This window comes from Borostomias antarcticus (genome assembly GCF_949987555.1).
Source record: "Borostomias antarcticus genome assembly, chromosome: 5".
Taxonomy (NCBI): domain Eukaryota; kingdom Metazoa; phylum Chordata; class Actinopteri; order Stomiiformes; family Stomiidae; genus Borostomias; species Borostomias antarcticus.
This window is the reverse complement of record NC_140238.1, coordinates 17,585,100-17,609,575: the sequence shown is the minus strand read 5'-3', so window position 1 is coordinate 17,609,575 and position 24,476 is coordinate 17,585,100. Positions and strand designations below refer to the sequence as shown.

Here is a 24,476-nt window from a genome sequence, read left to right as displayed (position 1 = left end):
CGTGATTCATTAAATTTTCGTTTTATTTTTTGCCTAACTGGGTGGTAATGTTTAGGAAGTGTGATGACCGGAGAGTCAACAATTGTCTTAAAGGGCAGTGACAACAATATTTTTAAAGGGACCACAAGTACCCCCCAGTAGCGCCCCAACCAACCAGGCTCACATTTGACCTTTGTGATGAAATGATGTTAGACAGCTACTGTCACTCATCACAAATTGTATATCAAAATGTAGCTGATTCCCATGTATATTAACTAGAACACATTAACAATATCCCTATAACACAGTTTTATATGTTTAGTCCACAGAAATGTTCCCCTCATCAGAGCAGTTAGTGACTTTCAAATGTTTTAACAAAGTAGATGAATGCAGGTCAAGAAAGCAAACATTTTGATGTTACGTTTTTGTTTCTGTGACCATCTTCAAAGAATCAGAAAATAGCTGTGTGACAAACAAACACCAGTTGCCAACCAACCTCGGTACTTAGAATACCATAACACATCATTAATTATGAAAGGCACATTATTACACAACAATAAGACTATTCGTTTTACTAGCCTATTATTCTTCACCCCAAATCACAATGAATACGCATAAGGATAATTTGTGCACGTTGGCCACGTCAGTTTTACATCACGTTTCAGTCCTGCCTGCTGTCATTGCGTCGTTTATCCGCAAGGGGCAGCATCAATTTGCTGTTTGATGAGACTGTAGTTGACCTGCAGCTTTCACGAGTTGCTACTTTCTTTCTGTCAAGTAGCTAGCGTGGAAAGTTGAAATCAGAGGTTGCCAAGAGGTCGTTATATCAGTGTTGTTGTTTAAGTTGATATAGCAAGTACACTGTTTTATGTTTCTCTTTTGCATGATGGCTACACAAAGTGAACTGTTAGCTGTTTGTTGATATGAAAAAACAACTGACCAGGGCAGCATAAGGTAACGTTAACGTTTATTGCTGGCTTGCTGACTCCTCCTGCATGGTGGCCATGCAGTTATGCTAGCTAGCTAGCTGGCTAGCTAGATCCAACGGTAGCTCGAGTTGTTTACAAGTTGCGGTTCTGAGTCCCAACATTTCTTTAGGACGTTCGATTACATTTTAAAGTGATAAGTTCAGCTAAGACATTTAAGTCACACTGGATTTAAATTGTCGTTTGTTAGAAAACTCGCAGAATGTCCGCCGAAGTTAAACGTGGCTCGGGGTTGACAGCGAACTGCTCCGAGGGAGAGAACCAAAACAACTCGGAGGCGCAGCAGCCACAGAAATCAGATAGAACGCACCACCCCGAGGAGGCACAGAAAAGCCCCGAGGTTCTTGATGGAAAACAAAGCAGTGAGGTCTTGAAGGGTCCGATGGATGTGCAAGATCAGTGTAAAGCTAACGACAAAGAAAACAACGCTCTTAGCAACAATGTGGACTCGAGTGAAACGGTGAAGAAAAAAGTTGTAGAAGCACCCCCGCCGAAAGTAAACCCATGGACTAAAAGGAATACAGGTCGTGTGTCAAGCAACACAAATTCTGGTCTTCTTGAAAAAGGTACGTGTGGGTAATATGGGGAATGTGAAACGATAAGCTACGTAGGATTGAAGTTGTGCAGAACATATGGCAAGCTTGACCAGTGACTTGATATTCGCTGCTGTCAGGTGAGCCTTTTGCCAATTGTTAGTCAAGTTGGCTAGTTAGTCTAGTTTTTAACAGTTGTTGAGCTAGCTAAATAACTACTGGTTGGTACCTAACATTTATCTGGCCCGGGTTCGCAGGGAAAGTAGCTCTGGAACCGCTTGCTGATGGTTGCGCACCTTGCCCTACCATCCCCCAGCCCTCACGTTAGATCAAATTGCACTGGAGCACGTGGAGTGCTGACAACTGCTACTTCAGTGGCTTACTAGCTACTAGCTTAGCTAGCGAAGCCCACGCACTAGTTGCTATTTAGAACAATGGTAACTCAACCGTAAAGGTCTTTATATAATGATATGTGCCTAATCCTAATGTTTTCTAGCATGTTTGCTTAAAGGTTACAACTAAAAGATTCAGTGCTATATTTGATACACTGGACATGTTAGCCTAAACCTTATGTTATAATGTAGCTAAGCTTCTAGGGAGCTAGGCTCCCTTCACAATAAAGCGTTTAAGTTCAAGTAAAAAGTTGCACCAGAGGTCTTTGGTTACACCCAATGCTAGGGCCGGCCAAGCAGATCATCCTCTGTGTGCAATGATAGGATCGTAGGCCCAGCCACTCCCAGGCAACAGTAGCCCTGCTAGCTGCCTGTTCAAATTCTGTCACATACTGACACTCACTGTAAAGAATATCCTTATAATGAGTAGGTTACACGAGGCATACACAAATAATTAGCATTTCACCATGCCAGCCATACATTTTATCCCACAATGGCAAAGGCTGTACTGCAGCCTCTTTAATTTTAACAAGTTGTGACATTGAAACAACTTCCAGATCACAGGTTTGACAGAAAAGATAAGATGTGTGTTTATGTAATGGAATTATAAAATAGATAATTTATTCGTTGTGCTGATATCTTTTCAGCATGATGTCACATTCTTTAATTTATCTTATTTCCACAGAGCAACAAAATCCTATGAAAGTTGTCCATGCAGCAAAACCTAGAACAAGAAAAACCAGCAAGGTAATGAATGGGCTTTCTGTTCAGCTTTGATGAGTAATTGAATGTGACTAGCTTAATCTGTCATCAACCCCATTATTGGCAGATTATGTACTCTAAATGTTAAATGTAGGACAATGAATATTGCACACCATGTTCGCCAACATTTTCTAATTTGTGAAAGTCGCTGTAAGGTAGGTTTCCCCAACCTTGTTTTTTTGGGAAATGGTTCACTTGTGATGACAATATTGGCAGTGGTCCTGCAAGTAATTTCTGTGCTTCTCCATGTATGCTACTGCTTCTCAATTCGTCCCAGACCTTGACCTCATATGTCAATATTTACACACACAGCCAGCTGACTAACCTGTAGAACTTTTATCAGATGATTTTGAAGGCCGTGTGGAGTAGCCTTCTCCATGGTAGAAGTTGCTGTTTGACATAGTCATGGAAGACTGAATGCAGTCTTTCCTGGTGTTGTCTAATAGGACACATTCTTGGGACACAGAAATATTTTAGGACATGGGCCGACATAGAAGCTCACAATAAGAGTTTCACAACAAATGGGAAACGTCCTGAAACTGTTTGAATACAATATCTCTTATCTCCTCTTTCTTCTCTACTTTTCAGTCCAGCGATTTCAGTGATATCACAAACTGGCCCACTCCAGGTGAACTGGCCAAAGAGGTATGAGTTGTGGCTGGACCAGTGTTTGTTTATTCAAGGCAGAAATAGACACATTGTTCAGTATTTTGGCATGGTTCAAGGTACTGCGGTGAAGATTGTCAGCCTTGATGTAGCCTTATTTTCTTGTCCTCTAGCAACAGCAGAATGTCATTAATGATCAGGGGAGGAATCAGCCCGTCCCACGGAAAGAGAGGGAGGTGAAAAGAGAGAAGACGGAGGAAAAGCAGGACAACAATGAGGGCGAGAGCAAAGAGAACCAGGAGGCCCAGCAAGACCCTCTAGTTGTTCTGTCCCAGGACAGGGAGACGGAGGAGGGGGAGGACGCTCAGAGTGCTGCCCTGAGGAAGAGAGGAGGTGAGACTTGGACACAGGTGGAGCACTTGCTCTGTAACGGTGAGAACGTCCCTGAAAATGTAGCTTCCTCTCCCCTTTTGTTTCTCACTCAAAGTAAACAACCAGGGAGTTTGTGGATGCTTTTTTTTCAACTGTGAAAAATGTATGTTTAGAGCAGAGACCACCTCTCTTTAACATTTCAAGAGGTAAATCACACAGGAATGGGTACAACAGTGACTTTTTAGTTGGAGCTGTCAATTACTTGCTCCATAACGCCCTGAGGCACCTGTCCCAACCAGAGATGAAGTGCTGTTTCCGATGTGCGCCATCGCTAGGTAACAAACGTAAGTGGGTTTCGCTACCACTGGAAGACACTTGCCGGGACGGCGAGGAGGCGACGAGCCCCGGCAGAACGCCCTGGCGCTCGGAACTGAACCACGAGCCAGCCGACCCCATGTCGCCCGGCCCCGCGCTCCGTAGTAACAGAGCGCATGATAGCAGCAGGAGTAAGTCGGCTTTCGCTCGTGCTCTCCCGCCTCCACTTTTGCAGCCTGCTGTGCTCCTTCCCACACCGTGCCACTGGTTAGTCTGCTGTCTCCTCTCCAGTGCCCCCCACCTCTGCCGACGACATCCTTCCCCTCGCCACTCGCTGTCTCTTCAAGATGCACTGAACTCTGTTCTCCCTGTTGTTCCCTTATGCTAGCATTGAAAGCTTCGCTGACAACTCTGGGTGTTAACTGCCGGTTTAGGGAAAAACACTGCCGAGTAGGTTGCATCAAATAAGTGACGGTGCTATAGGTCCACCGTCTCATGTACTGGCACAGTTCAGGTGTTAACGCCGAATGGGTGCGTTTTTTGTTTTCTCTATGGACTCGCCCCCCCCCCCAGGTTGGAGGAGAGAGCCGAGGGAGAACGTGGACAGTGAGGGGGGCGGCATCCGCGGAGGTCCTCGGGGCCGGGGGAAGGGTCGCGGCCGAGGGAGAGGTCGTGGTCGAGGTACATCTCCAAATACCTATTATATTCTCTCTGTGCATGGCAGCCACTTTGTTAAGTTGTACCGCTCCCTCCTCGGGACGGATGTTGGCTGATCTAAAATGGTTGTTATCCACAGGTGTGTGTTCAGTTGACGGGCCGGAATTGACAAAGGAAACCCAACAAAACAAAGCCATAGAATTGCCAGTAACTAAGGTTTACAGAGATCTGCGTCTTTGCCTTCCACCCTTTTATTAGGGCGCTATGACGGCTTCCGAGACTACTCTTCAGATGGGTCCGGTCTGTCGGTCCCACCTGGCTCCAACATGGTCTACTACTACGATGATGGCAACCGGGTCCAGATGTACACGGTGGAAGAGAAGCTCCTGAAAGAGTACATCAAACGCCAAATGTGAGAGCTCAACTAGTGCAGCGCCCCCTACCGATTGCCTCCTGTAGCAGTAACACCCCATAGTCATCAAATGCCTGACCTAAACAAGGAATATGAACGTCAACACATTACAATAGTTTATTCGCCGGTTACCTGTTTAATTGTCGTTGAGTTTAACATTGACAATGCTGTCTTGTTGCTGTCTTGTTGAGTGCCACCTTGGGGTGTAGTATGATGCAATGTTATAGCTCTGTTTTTCATGTCTTGAGAATGAGTCCTGCAGAGGGCAGTGTTTGTCCTGTGGCTGACCGGCAGCCTCGACCTCCTTGCTGTGCCAGACCTAGAATAGTGGCTGGGAGGGCGTTGTATTCCTCCTAAATATAGCCCTAGTGCCTGGGAAGGGAAGGAGAGTGAAAATGATCTGCAAGCCTGATTTACGGAAGTGAAAGAAACTGAGTGGCTCTGTGCATGGAGAGGGAGAGAGGGAGGGAATGTGGAGAGAGGGAGGGAGGGAATGGAGAAGGTGGGAGGGAGAGAGAGAGGGAGGAAGGGATTGCAAGGGACATTCTTGTCTGCTCCTCTCTCATCTCCTTCAGTGCTATTCATGTTTCTAACCCAGCCGTTGTGCTGTCGTGCTGAGTAGCTCCAAATCAACCACTCCCCTATGCCCTTAGGCTGCGTGTGTGCGCGTGCGTGCGCGCACCTTGGACTTTCATCATGCACTGTCTGCATTGTGAATTGAATTAGTTTGACACATTAAAAGTTATTCTTGAAGGGGAATGAAGGTTTAGATGTTCACAGGTTTAGATTCAGACCTGCTACAAGCACGTGTTTGGGATGTGGTGACATGCAACACACATGAAGATAGTCCTATATCATCAGAGTGCACAATGAAAATAAAAATTGACTGATGTGGGTTATGTTTGTTATTCCAGTGAGTACTACTTCAGCCTCCACAACTTGGAGAGAGACTTTTTCCTGAGGAGGAAGATGGACGCCCAGGGGTACCTGCCTATCTCTCTCATCGCCGGCTTCCACAGGGTACAGGCCCTTACCACTGATATCAACCTCATCGTAGAGGTAAATCAAGCTACCGTCATTTACAGTTAGTGTGTCTAACTTATGGTGCATTCGTTTGTGGTCGGAGCTGGCAAGTCGCAAGTGGCAAAATACCTACCTCCGACCTGTGTGCATTCGAGCTATAGCGAATGATATGATATGATATTGACGTCAGCCGGCAACTGGGGCTGAGAAACATATCCGAATTTGCGACGAGGAAGTGCGAGTTCATGCGGCGTTTTATTTAATCATTCCTAGTAGCAAGTCGCAATTTGCCACCTCCCAGTTATAAACGAACGCACCATTATAGCCCACCAAAAACAGTGTGTTTTGTTGTGAGAGAGGGGAACCATTGATCCTGCTGTCGCTTGTGGAGGAGCCTGTAAGTATTGAACTCTGTCCACCAGGCCTTGAAGAAAAGCACAGAGGTGGAGCTGACCGACGAGAAGATCCGCTGTAAGGTTGACCCAGAGCGCTGGCCCATCCCCATGCCTGCCACGGTGGGCTCCCCACGGACTGATTTCTCCCAACTCATCCACTGTCCTGAGTTTGTTCCTGGACAAGCCTTCACCTCCATCACCACCGCCGGTCAGTAACACTCACCACTGCTCACACTAATGCCGGGTTCACACTACAGGATATTTAAAATCCTAACCAATTTCGAAATCGGGTTATATCACGCACATAAGGAGAATCTTAACAGATATTCACAGATATCTCATACGAGCACACGCAGCAAGATTTGAAAGTAACGGCTCATCACACACTACAGGATCTTATCGTGCCCGAGGGAGCAACGAACCACTGGTCTCGTTGTTTCACTTGTAAAGTCGGGACGTAATAATCTTAAATATCAAACATGTTTGATGTTATCGGGTCCGCCCCGATGGGTCTGCAAGCCGATCGGGAGGTATAAGATTGGATATGTAAATCCCTCACATTACAAGATAATCTGGACCGATCATCGGCCCCGACCAACGTTCCAGACCAGATTTCTCCTCCGACTGTCGGGAGGGGTGAATCGGGGATAAATCGGCCTAAAAATCCTGTCGTCTGAGCCCAGCATAACTCATGATGTGGATGTTGAACGGAAATAAATGAACCGTCCTTTTCCCTAAATATAGAACTAGGAATGTTTTGATCATTGGATGTTTCTGTCTTCTTTGTTGTGACAGGATCGTCCCCGGGGACTTCACCCGTCAAGCAGAAGACCAGTCAGTCCGACTGCCAGTCCCAGCCTGACAGCCAGTCACAGACCCTGTCTTCCAAGGATGAAGAGGTCTCCAACCATGACGTCGAGGACCTCCCAGTCAGTCAATCAGACCCTGAGGCCCAGCCCTGGATCCAGGTGGAGAAACGCCACCGCAACACATCTGGCAAGAACAAGGTCAGTGGCGGACACTGTACTGCCTACACCACTATAAAGCCCCTACCCTGTCTGCTTACTCCTCTCTTTTCATTTCCCATTTGTATCTGTCTGCCGTCTCTTATCTGTTTTTCCCCTTTTCATTCATCCATCTTCCTGTTCCCCACCTGTCGTTCAGCAGCCTATCAGTGACGTGCCACCTGATGGCACCTGCTCCCCAGCACGTCAGTTAGACCCTTCCCTTTCCGCAGTTGAGTACTCTCCCTTCCTCTTCCTCTGTTTCTCTGCCTCCGTTTCTTCATCGCTCGCTCTTGTGCTCTACTGGTACTCTACTGTTCTCTACTGCTTTTCCATCCTACTCTCTTCTTACTTCCAATACAACCATGCAAATATGTTCCGGTTGTTGTGTATGAACTGAAACCGCAGATGTCGTTGTGTGTGTGTGTGTGTGTGAATTCCGAAGCCTTGTTAACTCTTGTCCGCCGCTGTTGTCCAGGAGTGTAGCCAGCCCCTCCAGGCCGGCCCCAAGGCCGCGGGCCAGCAGGAGCCTGTTGACCAGGAGGAGTTGGACTTCCTGTTCGACGAGGAGATGGAGCAGCTGGCCCCGCGGAAGAACACCTTCACCGACTGGTCAGACGACGACTCCGACTACGAGCTGGATGATCAGGACGTCAACAAGATCCTCATCGTCACCCAGACGCCCCCTCACCTGCGCAAACACCCCGGCGGGGACAGGACGGGCCACCACGAGTCCCGGGCCAAGATCACCACCGACCTGGCCAAAGCCATCAACGACGGACTGTACTACTACGAGCAGGACCTGTGGTCAGGGGAGGAGCAGGCAGACGTTACCACCGCCAAGGTGAGCCAGAGATAGAGCAGGATCTTTTTAGATACATGTCGGTGCAGGCAATGTACTTTAAGGCCATAAAAAGATGACGGCCTAGTTAGTGAGTGTCTGGTCTGAACCAGCTATTTGATTAGGTTGTCAGTCTAACAGAAGGGCAAGGGCAGAACGATCCTCCTGCTGTGTCACAGGGGACTTTGGCCTCCAGGTGGCCACTTTTGACCGGTGGCTTGTCTATGACGTACTTTGCCACCTCTGCTGTTATCGTCTATGCTCTACAGTCCATCTGATTTCACTTGATGTCTGGGATTCTTTTTTTCTTAGGGGCCCAAGCAAGAAAGTGCGAGGCACCCTATTGTAATTAGGGGCCAGGCAGCGTAGCTGCCAGAACCCTATTGTATTTGCCTATATTATTATTATTATTATTATTCTCCATCTTCCACTGAAGTCTAACTTCCCATGGACAAAAAAACACCCAAATTCCAGTACTATACCTAAAGTCCTCAACCTGCATTGTAGGTCAATAAACCTGAAGGTGGCGCTACAGCAACAGTCTAAAGTTTAAAACTTAAAAAAATCATAACAAATCAGCCATAGGTGCTATCACTGTAAAACCACCACGTGAATGTAGTCCCAAGTGAGACAAAACTTTCATACGCTTTGACCTTGCAGGAATTTTGAAGTCCATAACTCAGGTTTTACAGTTTATGAAGAAATCAATCTCGTCCCACATTTTTTGTTCAATTGACACCAAAATTGATATCTTCAGACTGTCCTTACCAAAGGATCCTCACAGATTTTTGAAATATGAAAAATTGAGCCCACAGCACATCAAAAAGTTTCACTGTTAACAGTTCTGTATACAGTTCCTATTAATTCTCGCCAAATCAATGTCTGATCATCCTCATAAAAAGTGACAACATTGGCCACATATCCAAGATGTAGTATGATTTTTTTCAGAATTTTATCTCAAAAATTGAATTTTTAAAAATATGTTTAATTCTGTCCTCTGAAACCAACACTTCATACAGAGAAAACTACGTTACCCACAATCCAACGCAAGCTCCACGAATCTGAGACATCGCTGTTGGCAACCCTACCCAACCCCCGCCGAGGATTACAATGACTAAATCGATTGATTGGCAACTGAGTACACAGCTGCTGAAGTTAATGTTCAATTATGAAGAAAAGCAAACAAAACCTGTAAAAATTAATAAACATATCTCATCCCACATTTTTCAATCAATTAACACCAAACTTGCTACACTGGATCTTCAGACTGTAATTCACAAACTCATTGACCAGATTGTTGAATTATCAAAATCAAGCTTACAATGCATCAAAATGTTTTACCATACGATACGAATGTACAAAATGAACATTGGACACCTATTCTCTCGCTTATTGCTCCTAAACTTGTCGGAAATTGCCTGGCCCCGCCTCATCGCTGCGTAGCAGCTTTAATTAGTAGTATTATTATTCTGCAGTGGAAGTCTATGGCAGCCCCTATAACCGACGGGCAACTTTTTACAAAACTTTGCACAATAGTAGAGGATCATGAGAAGAGGCAATGGAACAAGTCAAGTCTTACATCGATTGGCCAGAGGGGGGGGGGGGGGGGGCGCTATAGCAACCGATTGAAATTGCAAACTTTTGAACAGGCATATCTCAGTATGTCATGAAACTTTGCACACAAATGTCTCTCCTCACAAAGAACACATTTGCCTCAAGAATCCACAACTTTCGGTTTGTAGATTTTCCACCTTTTTTATTTTTATATTTTTATTTTTTTTAAACGCTTAAAATCTATCTCCTCCTAGGAAGTTTCGCCAATCTGCATGAATCTCAGTACACACAATCTAGGGACCAATATCTAAAGTTCAATTTCAGCAAAAGTTTAAAAAGTTGAATAAAACTGAGCCAATGAATTTGCAGAAGGCGTGGCTTTTCACATGAAGATGTGTAAGTTCTGAAAGGTTGGACGGAACACCACAAAGCTTTGTAGGCATATAGCCACATATAAATGAGGCTAAACCTCAATTATTGGCCTTCTCAAACAAAATGGGGGCGCTAGAGAGCTAATTTCCGGTTTAGGCCTAACCATCCGATTTTTCTGAAACTTGGTAGACTAGTACCAGAGCATGCCTAATGGTCACTTGAGAAATATGAATCTGATTGGCCACAAGGTGGCGCTATAACAAGCCAACAGGTTTAAAAGGGGCTAAAACGCAATCAGTTGCTGTGGCACCCCTGTGACCAAATGGGGCTCATATTTCTTGTAGTATAAGTAGGTCATGGCATGCTCTACAACTAGGGCTGGGTATCATTTCAAAAATTACGATACCAGTACCAATACCAGTACCCTTAAAGTGATACCGATACCAGTTGAATACTTCAATCGATACTTTGAATTTCTTTTTTCCATAACCATCATGTGAATGGAAGCATTCAGTTGTGTAAAATTCCTTCAATCCTCCCACATTCAAATAATTTTTACAAGAATACATTTTGAAAGTGTATAAAAGAGTATCAAACTGCATTTATTACAATATAACTACTGACTGACTACACATTTTTTTTGTCATCCGAGACCTTGCAGCTAATGTGAACGGTGTGTCAAGGCTGCTGCTGGGGGTGGCAACATCAGCAGTAGCATTTGTGGTGGTAGTAGGCCTAGGGGGTCTTAACATTAAGCATAACATTAGTTAATAACGTTAGCCTAAACATATTTCGCTGCTACAGAAGCTAAAACTACCACTAAGTAACCAATGCACTAAGCAATGCATTACAGTAGGGTTGCTAATGCTAGCTAGCTAGCTAGGTAATGGGGGAAATTCGCGTTTTTACTGTTTGCATTTATTTTTACCATACGCAATAGGCGTGTAGTATAACCATACCTTTGAGCGTTTTTGTGGCATTTCCTTAGCGTGCTAAACTGTGTCAACTCGCATTTGCAGTCGATTTCACCAGACGGATTGTAGCTGTCTGCCGTAATGGGTCAATCACGCGTCGCATTAAATTGAAGAACGCTTGCGGTGATTGGACCATATAACAATGTATTTTTTTCCTAGATCTCAATACAAAAAGGATCGAATGAAGTACTGGTTTGACTGAAGACGTTTCGATGCTACTTGGTATCAGTTTGTTTCGATCCAGTACTACAAGGTATCGAGTACCGATACCCAGCCCTATCTACAACTTAGTAATTGGATTCGAAATGCCAGATTCAATTTTTATGTGGATATAAATTACATTTTGTGAAAAGTCACCCATTGCGCTTTCATGGTATTTTCATTGACATTTTCAATGGCCTCATAGCTCAAATGTAGCTGTGGTGTGTTTCACTTTTTGCTTTTGATGCGTTTGTTGCGCTTGGCCCCGGTTATTGCTGCTTGCAGCTATATATTTATTTTATGATTTACTGTGTGTCTAGCTGTGAGAAAGAGGGGTAATGTTTTTGCCAGGACCCCCCCCCAGTGGTTGTCCCTCACGGTGTTAGACGCTGTTGAGACACATGCCTCCCCACAGGCAAGACCTGTACTGTACTTTCCAACAGAACAGTATGTCGAGTGCGCTCTTCAGAAAGTACATACACCGATCAGCCCAAAACAGCTCTGACCCGAATCATGTGGAAATGATTCACCCTCTGACAATATCTTGGCTTTTTATAGCCCTGTAGCAACTAATAATGTCCGGATTTCCCGATAAAGAACCTTCTTAAGGACCCCATCTTAAGCAACCCTTTGCATGGGAGTTAAGAAGTACTTTGGAGTTACGTGCTTCTTAACTCTTTTGGGAAACCCGGCCAATGTAATAAACTACCAATAGTGTAATAGCTCCCAACAATGTAATCTATTTATCTGTATGAAAGGTGATATACAAATAACGTTTAATTGTTATTATTACCTTGTTCTCAAACACATGTTTTCGCCATCTGGATGTAATTAAATTATTACGAACACCTATATCTAGGCCTACAGTAGCCTATCTATCTCGGTAACTGACGTCGGGTCAAGACGTGGTGGCTGTTAGGTCAAATGCGCAAAATAACAGTATTGTAAATATATTTGTTAGTAAAGATGTGGTGAACGTGGGGGTTTTGCGTTTTGTTTCTGGAACGCATTCAACTGGTAGTTGAACTTGAACTGGTAGCTACTCGTAAACCCCGGAAGTAAATTTGAAGACGGCACCAGCTAATGTAGCCAAGTCTGAGCGCAGTAGGCTATATGGCTTCAGCACGATACAAAGAAAAAATAAGCTTGATCGACTTGTGGATCTATACAAAATTGACATAGTCGCCATGAGTAAAGATCACTCATTGCCAATCATATATGCCAATCATATCCGGACATTAACTATCTTGTGCATAGATAGCGGCAGGTTTGACAGTGAGTGCCTTCACATGCACAATATACACAATATTTTGTTATTTGAATGATCTTGAATATATATATATTCAAGATCATTCAAATAAGAAAATATTGTGTATGTTTTTATTTATTTATACCGTCCGCCAGTCGTTCCATGAACGGCTATAGGGAATGCGCAGTTTCGCGCTGGCTACAGCCTATTATATGCACAGTTTCGCGCTACGTAGGCTATTATAAATAAGTATTATTCATTGGGGGAGCTTGGACTCGCTGGGGACTGGTGGAGAGACACAGAGCCTCCCCAGACGCGACATCTCCAGTTGGCTGAAGAGCTGCGCGCTCTGGCCTTTAAACAGCCACCGGCTGCGCCCCTCGCAGTGTCCACAGAAGAATACCCCCACCCAAATACCTGCATGGTGAAGACAAGCTGCCGAACTGTCTACCAATGCATGAAGTGCACCTAGCTGTCTGTGAGAGGCTATAGCAGAGGATATGTGCGAAGTGTATTTGAGCTGCCGCCTCAACCGTGCGTATAAGAGCAGAGCGCATCAACTCGTGTATAGCTACAACTAGTAGCCCATAGCCATTAAAACGGCTTATTGTTTTATTCATATATCAACTAGATAATTCGATAATAATGAGTAGCCTAGTAGGCATAAATTAATTCAATAGGGCCAAATAAGCCTTAAGTTGTAGCCTAGGCTACAGAACAATCACAAGACGCATAGGCCTAGCCTATCGTAAAAAGCGTTCTCATAGGCCTATATTAACTTAGATAATTATTAATTATGCTCAGGTCATAATGTCCGTTGAAAATAATTCCCTCTAAGCAGAATTTGAATTGTATTAAAATAGGCTAAAATTAAATTTCCACATTCTGATTCCTTCTAGGTCTATATAAAAAAAATCATTTTTTTAATGTGTAGCCTAGGCTATAGGCTTCTGCGATGAACAAAACAGCCACAATGTAGCCTGCTTAGCGAGCGAGAGGGCAGTCTACCATAAAGTGTAGGCTATAGCCTAAACATAATGTAATATATCTAGACTACATGCATTGTGGTATTTCTTTATATAGGCCAGCCTGCAATTGTTTCTCAATAAACAGTTATGTCATCCTCTGAGTCCGAATGTAGGCTAATAGACCGGCAGCTCTAAATGCCTTCCCAATCAATGAGACATGGTTGTAAAAATGATGTTTTATTGATGAAAAGGGTAAAACTTAAAAACATGGAGAGTCATTGCATTGATCGATGCAGTCCGTTCAAATAGGCATCAAAAGATAAAGTAGGCCCATTTAAAATGACCAATTACATCTTCAAATCTTCAGCCTATCCAACTGGACCACTCCAATGAATGTTGAACGTAGCCTACTTTTATTCTTTAGGTTTCACAGAATCGGCCTACAATGTCCACACATGCATGCGCCATCTGACTAGCTCGTCACTCGCCAGCGAACCTGGACTAGACTATTGTAACCCCCCCCCCCCCAAATGCTTTTATATTCAAATAAACTGGATGAACCGGTTTCCTAGCCCTGGATCGTGGGGAGGGGGGTAGCCTGCGTTAGCGGGTGCTTTGCCATGACCGGCCATTGAATTTGCTAGATTGATTGATAGATGGATGGATTAACGTCCAAAGTAGATTGTGCAAGTATTGTATAGGCCCATGTGTAAGAGATGAATGGCTGTAACCATGAACTCAGCCAGAGGTAGGCCCTACTGTAGATTATCAGCATTATCACCAGTCTCAATTTATGTCTCAATTTATGTGTTGCCATTGATTTAAACCACCATCTCATCTAGACTACTTCTGTTGCTGCATTTTTACATTTATGCTTTCATGATTTTAGAGCGCAATAAACATTTTCCAGGATTCCAATAAGTCCATCCATTCATCCAACTTTGTGCTGAGCGCAGCGCAGGCTGGTAGCCTACTGTCAAGGCTCACGACTGATGCACTCCCTTAACACGTCTCGCAACTTACCAGACCATCAAGAGCATTTCAATATGAAAGACCTTGGGATTCCAGGAGTCAAGGCCGTTTCAGACGGGGAGCGACATTCCGACTGCGTTCTCGCTCGGAGCGGGGGACGCACGCGTCCTGCGCGCAGCGGGGAAAGCTGACTACAATTCAGCTCTTGTCGCGGGCGGGCGCGCAGCCTAGTTCCATATGAGAACACTCCTCGGTCCAATTCCGTATAGTAGATCAGCCTGTGTACTTTCAACGAATGTATTATTAGACATAATATCATAATAATATATATAGCCAACGACCTCCTGAGCTGCCTGCCTGATGATGGTCTCAGGGCTAAAGAGACCGCGTGTCGTTCCTCACCCTAACTATTGGCATGCTATCAATGAAAGAAAATACATTGTAAATAAACATGGTTTTAGGCTATTGTTTTTATGTAGGCCTATAGGTTAAGCTATTTGTGTTCATAAGGTAACGTCATTGTAGGCTACCTATAGCCTATAATCCAATTGACTGGAACCAGGGGGTTTGACAAAAGTTAAGAGGCAAAATAATTTGTCTTGACTGCATTCAAGATGTATCTTTCACATTAAAACTACATACAAAGCTGATCAATAGCATTAGAAAGATCTCTTCGAGAGCTTTCATTTCACCTGTTCATTCTGCCCAAATGTCACTCGCGCACCCCTCTGGTTCTAAGCCCCGCCACGGTCTCCTGTCATTTCTCCCTGGCTTGCAGGCACGACTTGCTCGCACGAAACTTGAAACCTATGTTATCATGTAGCCAGTAGATATGCTAAGAAAATTGCATATGTTTGCAAACTAAAACAAGTGAACACAATTTTACAATCGAAAAATGCTTATGAGACCATTATTTTAGTTATATGGGGCAAAAGTAGTTTCTCTTCCTGCTTCTGCCTAAGCCCTCTACAATACCACAACACAACGGTGTCATGTTTTACCGAAGGAGAAGTGAAGAAGACGGTAGCTAGCAGACAGCACTAAAGTTGACAAAATCATACTTGCACATCATTAGAATTCCAACCATTTATATGGGATGTATCATTCAACTAAACATGGAACCTGAATACTACCTGATATTTCAACCTGCTGCCAGCATTGATCGGCGCGTCTGCTTGTTTGTCATGAATATCTTACGCAGTTATATTCCATGTGTCCCAAAACTGTTAAATCATTCCCCATGTAGTTCACTATGAGTCGCACTCAATACATCCATGGTAATAGGGAGGGAGTGAGTGAACCATTTCAAACACATCTCTGGTCAGCTCCGTTAGCCATCTTACTCGTCGTGATGCCATGTTCCATATGAGAACACTCAGCCTAATGTATTAAACTTCTACTTGTCCCGACAGTTAACAGATATAGACCCGGCGACAGTTACAGAGATAGAAACTATAAATAGATAGGCTTTGTTCGTAATAATTAAATTACAACCAGACAGAGAACAAGGAGTTTGAGAACGGTAGGCTCATCTAATGTGCGAGATGAGCTACAGCAATGGGTCAATGAGTGGTATTACTGCGCCCCTATGGGCAGGCGAGCGGTGGTGCGGAATGACGTAAAGCGCCTGTTAGAATACCGCGGGTCAAGCTACATTCTTATGTTCCCACATCTGTATACCAGAGGACACCTTCAGAGTCCATGCCTGGATAGGTCAGAGCAGTTTTGGTGGCCCAAGGGGGACCTACACAATATTAGGTAGATGGTTTTAATGTTGTGGCTGATCAGTGTAATTCTAGTGTGTTCTGTTGGAATGTACATAATGTACAGTACTTACAACAGAGCGGCTGCACAGCCCCCCTCCGCCCCAGACTTCTACATCTTCCCAAAATAGACCACAATTTATCAACCAACTATAACCCCTTAGCACTACATGTAAGGGGGTCCTTTGTTTACCCCTGGTGTGTGACTACCCTGTAGTCGTCATTGTGCATGCTCATGCATGGATATGGTAGAATATCCTGACCATTACAGAAAGTAGTGGATTACAAAGTTCTGGTTCTCCAATACCCACTGCCTTCATCTGGCATTAAGTATATGTATTTGTCCTATTTTATATTTTGCTACTCTTGTACTTTGGCTTTAGCACTAGATTATGTTCTTAGTCACTTGTTTAGAAAGGAGATGCACTTATGAGTTGTGGCGAGTAGTAGTAAACTGGCTACCTACGTTAAATGCAATTATTGTAAGTCGCTTTGGATAAAAGCGTCTGCTAAATGACTAATGCAATTTTCAAGCTAGTCATCACCAGCTTGTGTGTATTTGTGTGTTTGCCACAGGAGGAGTGAGGGAAGGGACATGATAGGATAGGAGTGCAGAGACAGAGACAGCAGGGAGAGTGAGAAGGAGAGAAAGAACCACCTGTTGAGCCGTGATAAAGAGCAACGTGTTTCCGCTGCAGCAGTATGTTGGGCCTCAGAGACTCCTCGACTCTTCCACTTCATCCTCCTTATCAACTTAAAAGCCAGGACATTAAAGATAGAAAATCATGATCAAGGGTCTTTGAGGTCTGATTTTTTATAAAAATGAATATACAGTACAGTAAATGACATGCTTAACGGGACAGTACAGTTAAGTCTTGCCCCTAATCTACTATGTTGTCAACTGTGAATTTTAGCAAGGTCAGCTCATGTTCAAGGGTGGATCAATCCTGTCCTCAATCCAATATGTGGGAAATGGACCAGCTGAGTCTATACTCTTAAGGGCACATGTTTTTCTTCTACGCTACTGTCTAAAGTTCAAAGTACTGTCTCTTGATAAAGCATGCAGCATGTCACATCTGTTGTTTGTCACACATCCGCCAGCATCTTTTTTCTCACCTCTCTTTTTTTCATGTGACAGCTGGTAGTTTTGAGAGACTTCATCTCAAACCAAAAACACAATCAATAGTGATGCCATTGCCATGTTGAATTATGGCATTGCCATGTTCTTATAGTTGACTCTCATGGAATATCCTTTCCCCAGCAGGAGGTGGAGCCCTTTAAGAAGCTGAATGTTATCAGTAAAGATGAGTTTGACACCCTCGTCCCCAAACTTCCTGTTGACCCAAACCAGGAAATCCCACCTCCTCCTCCTCCACCCACAGGTTTGTGGTCATTCATGATGGTCGATTTTTACATTTGTTTTATCCATCCAATCCAGCACAACCCCTTTGGTTGACCCTATTATAATAACTCCATGTGCAACCCAGTAGTAATACAAAGTAATACAAAGAGTGTAATCTCAGCACCTAAAGAAGAACATTCACCAGACATAAGTCTCAGTACTGTCTCTGCTGTGCTGTGCATGCTGCATGATGCTTTATTGTCCGGCAGCCCTGTTGAATTCTACCCATGATCATTTCCAGAGGAGATGCTGGAGGTGTCAGAGGGTATGGCCCACTCTGTGCCCACCACTGTGCCCACCACTGTGCCAGACTCTCCCACCGCCCACCAACCCAGGACCCCCAGGACTCCGCGAACACCTGGGCGCCAGGACCCCAACAAGACCCCTCGCTTCTACCCTGTCATTAAGGAGAGTGGCAATATTGATGGGCAGGTGAGCAAGGGTCCTCTATTGTCTTTGTCTAATGTTTGATTCTAATTATTTATCAGTGTGGATCTGTATGTTCTGTTCATGTACAGTGCATTTGGAAAGTATTCATATCCCTTCAGTTTTTACACATTTTGTTATGCTACAGCCTCATGTGATGCTACAAGCTTGGCACTAGAGGTCCACCGATAGTGGATTTTTAAAGGCCAATATAATAACGATAATATAGAGCAGGAAAAAACTGATGACTGATTAATTTGCTGATAGAAAAAAAGATTTTAAAAAGGCCACTGTCGAATAAATAAATAAATAAATCTGGATCATCAAGCTCAAAGTAGGCTAAAAAGCAAAGAGTAATGAAAACTCAGAGGAATCAGGCCTACCGTTCATGTTTCTTGCCTTAGAAGTTAAAGCCTCTACTACCTGCAATCACCTGCCCTTTGTCACCTGTTAGGCCTATATGCCCAACAATGCATAACATATTTCCTGTCCAACAGTGCATAACATATTTCCTTCACTATTCATTTCCGCTATGAATGATTGTGTTTCGCTGAGGAGAATCTCCAAGAATGTCTTCCTTGCACACAAGAGTAGACTATATCCAGGACATTTTGTTAAAATCCCCCCTTGTCTTTATTTTTGTCTTTAATCAAGCGCAAATGAAGTAGCCTACTCCTTTTTGTCAGTTGATGGGTAGTCTCAACGCCGGACCCATGAGAGTTCTTTTGCTGATACACTACATAGCTACGCTAACTTCATTACTGCATGCTGCAGATCTCTATGGGTCTGGGACAATTCATGCAAAAATCTGGTGCTCAAATCCTGGCAATTCTTTGGTAGCGCCGGAACGACTTTTGTGATCAGGTGTTCCCACACATAAATGTTGCCCATCTAACTGGGCTAGCATCTCATATGCTGCTGCGACCTGTCACTCTTTTAATTTTGACCCGTCGATACGCCCTCAGAACACCATCTTGGGCGGCGAAGTGGCACAGACTCTATTATATAGCATGCGGAGCGCAACGATTCAATGTAATATTTGAGTCTGGAGAGAGACTAATTGATGGGTGGCTTCAATATAGCTAATAGCTAAAAAATGTAACGGAACATCCTTAAGTGTGATTTGGTGGATTAGGCCTACATCGTTTGAATATGGCCCATTTACAATGGGCATCGGCCACTGTTGGAGCCCAGTTCGGCCGATAACGAAAGTTTTAAAAACATCCATTCGGCGCCGATTAATCAGCAAAAACTATTAATCGGCCGCCCTCTACTTTGCACACCTATTTTTCGGCAGTTTTTCCTATTCTATGCGGATCATCTCAAGATTCATCAGGTTGGATGGGGAGCATCGGTGCACAGCCATTTTCAGATCTCTCCAGAGTTCTTCAATCAGGTTCAAGTCTGGTCTCTGGCTGGGCCACTTGAGGACATTCACAGACTTGTCCCAAAGCCACTCCTTTGTTATCTTGGCTGTGTGCTTAGGGTCGTTGTCCTGTTGGAAAGTGAACCTTCGCCCCAGTCTGAGGTCCAGAGCACTCTGTAGCAGGTTTTCATCAAGGATCTCTCTGTACATTGCTGCATTCATCTTTCCCTCCATCTTAACTAGTCTCCCAGTTCCTGCCGCTGAAAATCATCCCCACAGCATGAAGCTGCCACCACCATCCTTCACTGTAGGGATGGTATTAACCAGGTGATGATACCACCATGCTTCACTGTAGGGATGGTATTAACCAGGTGATGATACCACCATGCTTTACTGTAGGGATGGTATTGGCCAGGTGATGATACCACCATGCTTCACTGTAGGGATGGTATTGGCCAGGTGATGATACCACCATGCTTCACTGTAGGGATGGTATTGGCCAGGTGATGAGCACTGCCTGGTTTCCTCCAGACATGACGCTTGGCATTCAGGGAGTCCTTTAGGTGCCTTTTCGCAAACTCCAAGCAGGCCGTCATGTGCCTTTTACTGAGGAGTGGCTTCCGTCTGGGTACTCTACCATAAAGGTCTGATTGGTGTAGTACTGTAGAGATGGTTGTCCTTCTCCCATCTCTACAGAGGCAGATTTTTTTGTACCCTTCCCCAGGAAGGTGCCTCGATACAATCCTGTCTCTTGAGATCTACAGACAATTAATTTGACTTTATGGCTTGGTTTGTGCTCTGACATGCGTTGACAACTGACGGACCTTACATAGCCAAATCAAGTCCAATCAATTGAATTTACCACAGGTGGACTCCAATAAAGTTGGGTATTGTGTGTAGAATTTTAAGGGGAAAAAAAGAATTTAATCAATTTTGGAATAAGGCTGACGTAACAAAATGCAGAAAAAGTGAAGGGATATGAATACTTTCCGGCTGCACTATACTGTATATCTTTGGGTTTGTGCAGTATGTGGGCTTGCTTGTGTACATGTTATTTGCTTTGGTGTGAACTACTTGTGTCTCCTTCTTGCACGATGGTCTCAGACTCCCAGGAAGAGGAAGACCCGCCACAGCTCCAATCCCCCCCAGGAATGCCATGTGGGCTGGGTGATGGACTCCCGGGAGCACCGGCCTCGCACCTCGTCCATCAGGTCCTGTTGACTCTCTAGCCACACTGACCAGAGACAACAATGTTCTCTAACTGGAAAAACAGACTTTTCAAGCCTAACTCACTGTCCTCTCTTGTCACCCTACAGCAGCTCTAATGCCTCTCCCTCTGAAGGAGCCCCCCTGTCAGGGAGCTATGGATGTACCCCCCAGTCTCTGCCAAAGTTCTGGCACCCTTCCCATGAAATTCTGCGGGACAGTGGCTTCACTCAGCAGGGGTACCACAAGTACCGCCGACGGTGCCTGAACGGTATAGCACCAGCACATGCCCAACTGACCAACTAGACTTGATAATTACCCCAGCATGTGAGATGGGAATGATTTACATCTAACCTAAAGATGTCTAAATATGGTGTACTTGTATGTAATTTTATATATTTTTATATATATTTTCTAGAGAGAAAACGTTTGGGTGTTGGCCAATCTCAGGAAATGAACACCCTGTTCAGGTTTTGGTCATTCTTCTTGCGAGATAACTTCAACAGGAAGATGTATGAAGAGTTCAAACAGTTTGCTCTTGAAGATGCAAAGGAAAATTATAGGTAAACACAAAGGAGGTTGAAAATATCAGTGATGTTGTAATGTTAAGTGTCCATATCCACAAACTCTTTGCAGCATATGTACTTGTTTGGCAGTTTGAGAGTTAATGGGGCCGGCAGTCTCCGAAGAGCATTGTTGTGTTTTTGCCAGAGGCAAATAGAAACACCTGCCAAGCCAACATTCTTGTCTAAATATGTAGGTGTACAACATCACACCAGTTTTTAGAGAACGTTGTGATAGGTCTGGAAAGTGTTAAGAGCTCACGCCCTTAAAAAAAATCTGAAGAAATTGTTTAACCGGTTTTCTTTTATCAGTTGGATAATATAGTAATGTTTTAATACATGATTGATGCTGCCTGAATTCACACATACAAACAGTAGATATAAATATTAAAAATAATGTGTAACATAAATAAGTTACTTTTACCTTTTTGAACTTTGAATTTATCTTGAATTGTGTACTTGTTAACACAGTGGCTGTTTATTTTATTTTTTTCAGATATGGACTTGAGTGTCTCTTCAGGTACTACAGCTACGGTTTAGAGAGAAGATTTAAGTTGGATTTGTTCAAGGACTTCCAGGAGGAAACTCTGAGAGACTATGAGAAGGGTAACTGCTTTTTCCACTTCTTTCTGTCAACCCTATAAGATGTAATTTGTCATATTTTGTGGTGTTAGCACTTGCCCTCGTTTACTGTGTGAACTTGTTTTTGGCTATATGGGCACAAGTGCTTATGTCTGTCATTAGTTCAAATATAATTTTAATCTGTGTATTGCATTGGATATCATTTGTCTAGGGCAATTGTATGGACTGGAGAAGTTCTGGGCATTCCTGAAATACTCCAAGATAAAGAATCAGCGCATTGACCCAAAGCTTCAGGAACACCTTGGGAAATTCAAAACTCTAGAGGACTTCAGAGTTGATGTGAGTGTAAAGACACAGCAGGTATTACAGATGTGAGAGAGAGAGGGAGAGGAGGAGAGGCCCTGGCTGTGCTTTTTTTTTTTGTCAGATTATGCATTCATGTGTGATGATAGGTCTGAGAGTATGTGTGAGAGAGTGTGAGTCAGACTGTGAGATTTTCCGCTGTACTGTGTGCTCAGCCTTTGGCCCTGACATGTGTCTGTGCGTGTGTTGCAGCCTCCCATGGGAGAGGAGGGCGGAAGAAGGAGCCGCCACTCCTCCTCCGCAGGGGACGAAGGGAGGCGCAGACGACACCCCTCCAACCCTACCTCAAAACCCAGCCAAGCCTCCAAGTCATCAAGCGCCAGTCAGTCTGCGGCCCCACCCTCCAGTGCCACCACTGCCCCTGCAACATCAGTGCAGAAAGCCCCCAAGGAAAGTACCAAGAGAGTTACACCAACTGATAGGCGCAAGGGTGAGACCGGAGCTGGCAACACCAAAAAGGAAACGCGTGTGCCAAACAAATGAATGCCATCTATATTGTTAGGCAAAGAATAGGAGAGCACTGCTCAACAGAATGGGGAAACTAAGCAGTCATGAATAAGTGCTGTCATAAGACTGCTTTGGTAAAAGACTGCTTAGGATGATTGATTTAATTATTTGAACATTTGCATTTGATTTTTGAGCAAGCATAGACCGTAGGCTTGAAGTTATCATGGTTCTCGACAGCTCAAACGTTTACAAAAGAATGCATTCCTGCATTGTATTATTGTGTTTATTCTGTAGTGTCTATTGACATCTAAACAGCCAATAAACTGTAAGGTTCAGGCTAGTTTGCCATGATAGTGCTTAAAAATCATTGGTGCCTGGTCTTGATTTGCAAGGACATTAGTATATAACTATATGTTCTTATAAGTATCATTTTTGAAAATTGACACTATTTGCATACTTTTTGTGACAGATTAATAAACCAAATTGCCTTTACAGACCTACTACCAGAAAAATAGGCATAAGGGATAGATAATATGAGAAATATTATATTTTTAATGTGTGACTTTATTGGCCAAATCAAACTTACTGGTGGCAATTTTTTATGAATTGCTATAATTAGGACTGTGAGCTCAAAACAATTTAAAAAGATTATATTTCTGAAGACATTTTATTTACCTTAGATTTGAAATCTATCAGAAGTAGGATAATTTATTTTTGCAGTCGTTTTTATGCTTAAATGCTTGAATGCTTGAATTTTAAACGGGGAAATATGACAGCTGCAATTATGCGTGTGAGCCAACAATCAGCTAATTTTAAATGCTCTCTTAACTTCATATATTATGTGTGCATTCTAACTTAGAACCATAATTAATCCCAGTCATTTAGAGATTTAAGTTTAAAGTATCATATTTTGAGAAATGTACATACTATACAAATAATTTGAAATTGATAGGTTTGATTGGATTTTTTGTTTTTGGGTGTGTGTGAATTGGAGACTGTTTGAGTGAGTGTAGTTTTGAGCAGATAAGCATGTTAATGCCAGACATTGTAATGACTTGTAAAATGTGAAAATACATATAAAGTAACATAATTGTCTAAACACACTTGTTTGAGTGTTGTGTTGCTAATAATTCAACTTCATTAGTCAGCATATTCAAACTGTAAAGTTTGAAAATGGCTATTGGGCGTTTTGAACAACAGTCATTTTTCAGTATGTTCAGGGATTAAGGAATGTTATTGTTAAAACAATTATATTGTTTTATGGGTGGAGTTCCCCCGCTTATTTGTACCCTAGAGAAACAAGCCCAAGTCCAAAAAATGAATGGAGATGAATGGGCGGCCGTGTTTAGGCGGCTCTGTGGTGCCGCCCTCTGATCACAGCCAGCAGTCGGTGCACTCCGGGCTCTCCTTCGCACACCCCAGTCCAAACACTGAAGCTGTGTTCGGAATCGCTCCCTATTCACTATATAGGGCGTCAGCCATTTCGTTTGTAGTGCTCGAATTCTCCACGGAATTTTTGTTCCCTATATAGTCCACTATTTATTACCCACAATTCACCTTGATTTGCAGGGAACAGTGCATGTACCCTACATTTTCTTAGTTCCCTAGGTAGTTCACTACATGTGAACCCTATATAGGGAATAGGGAGTGAGGGAACGAGGGAGCGATTCCGAACACAGCTCAAGTCTCTAACACCCCCACATGAGGAGCTGGCTTCGTTCAGTTTTGTTTTAATTCATGAATCCGCCCTCTGATTCGGATCCGCTCCAAAATGTAATGGGTTCTTACTTG

At 43.7% G+C, this 24,476-nt stretch overlaps 1 protein-coding gene across 9 annotated transcripts; it reads left to right on the top strand.

The window, feature by feature from the left end:
• Positions 1 to 756: 756 nt before the first annotated feature.
• larp1b (La ribonucleoprotein 1B) lies at positions 757 to 23,772 on the top strand. 9 transcript variants are annotated; one of them, XM_084437650.1, is made up of 20 exons: positions 757 to 933; positions 1,156 to 1,531; positions 2,576 to 2,637; positions 3,241 to 3,297; positions 3,432 to 3,690; positions 4,519 to 4,626; positions 4,861 to 5,014; positions 5,929 to 6,073; positions 6,460 to 6,640; positions 7,228 to 7,439; positions 7,597 to 7,668; positions 7,915 to 8,280; positions 17,592 to 17,712; positions 17,974 to 18,164; positions 20,629 to 20,735; positions 20,841 to 21,001; positions 21,149 to 21,293; positions 21,790 to 21,899; positions 22,087 to 22,235; positions 22,431 to 23,772. In XM_084437650.1, the coding sequence occupies exons 2-20, from the start codon at positions 1,168 to 1,170 to the stop codon at positions 22,719 to 22,721; spliced, it is 3,255 nt and encodes a 1,084-aa protein (XP_084293776.1). In that variant the 5' UTR covers positions 757 to 933; positions 1,156 to 1,167; the 3' UTR covers positions 22,722 to 23,772. The 9 variants fall into 9 exon arrangements, with proteins under 9 accessions (XP_084293776.1, XP_084293781.1, XP_084293778.1 ...); XM_084437655.1 differs by having other exon boundaries at positions 757 to 1,531; positions 3,432 to 3,651; XM_084437652.1 differs by having other exon boundaries at positions 757 to 1,531; positions 7,600 to 7,668.
• Positions 23,773 to 24,476: the final 704 nt, after the last annotated feature.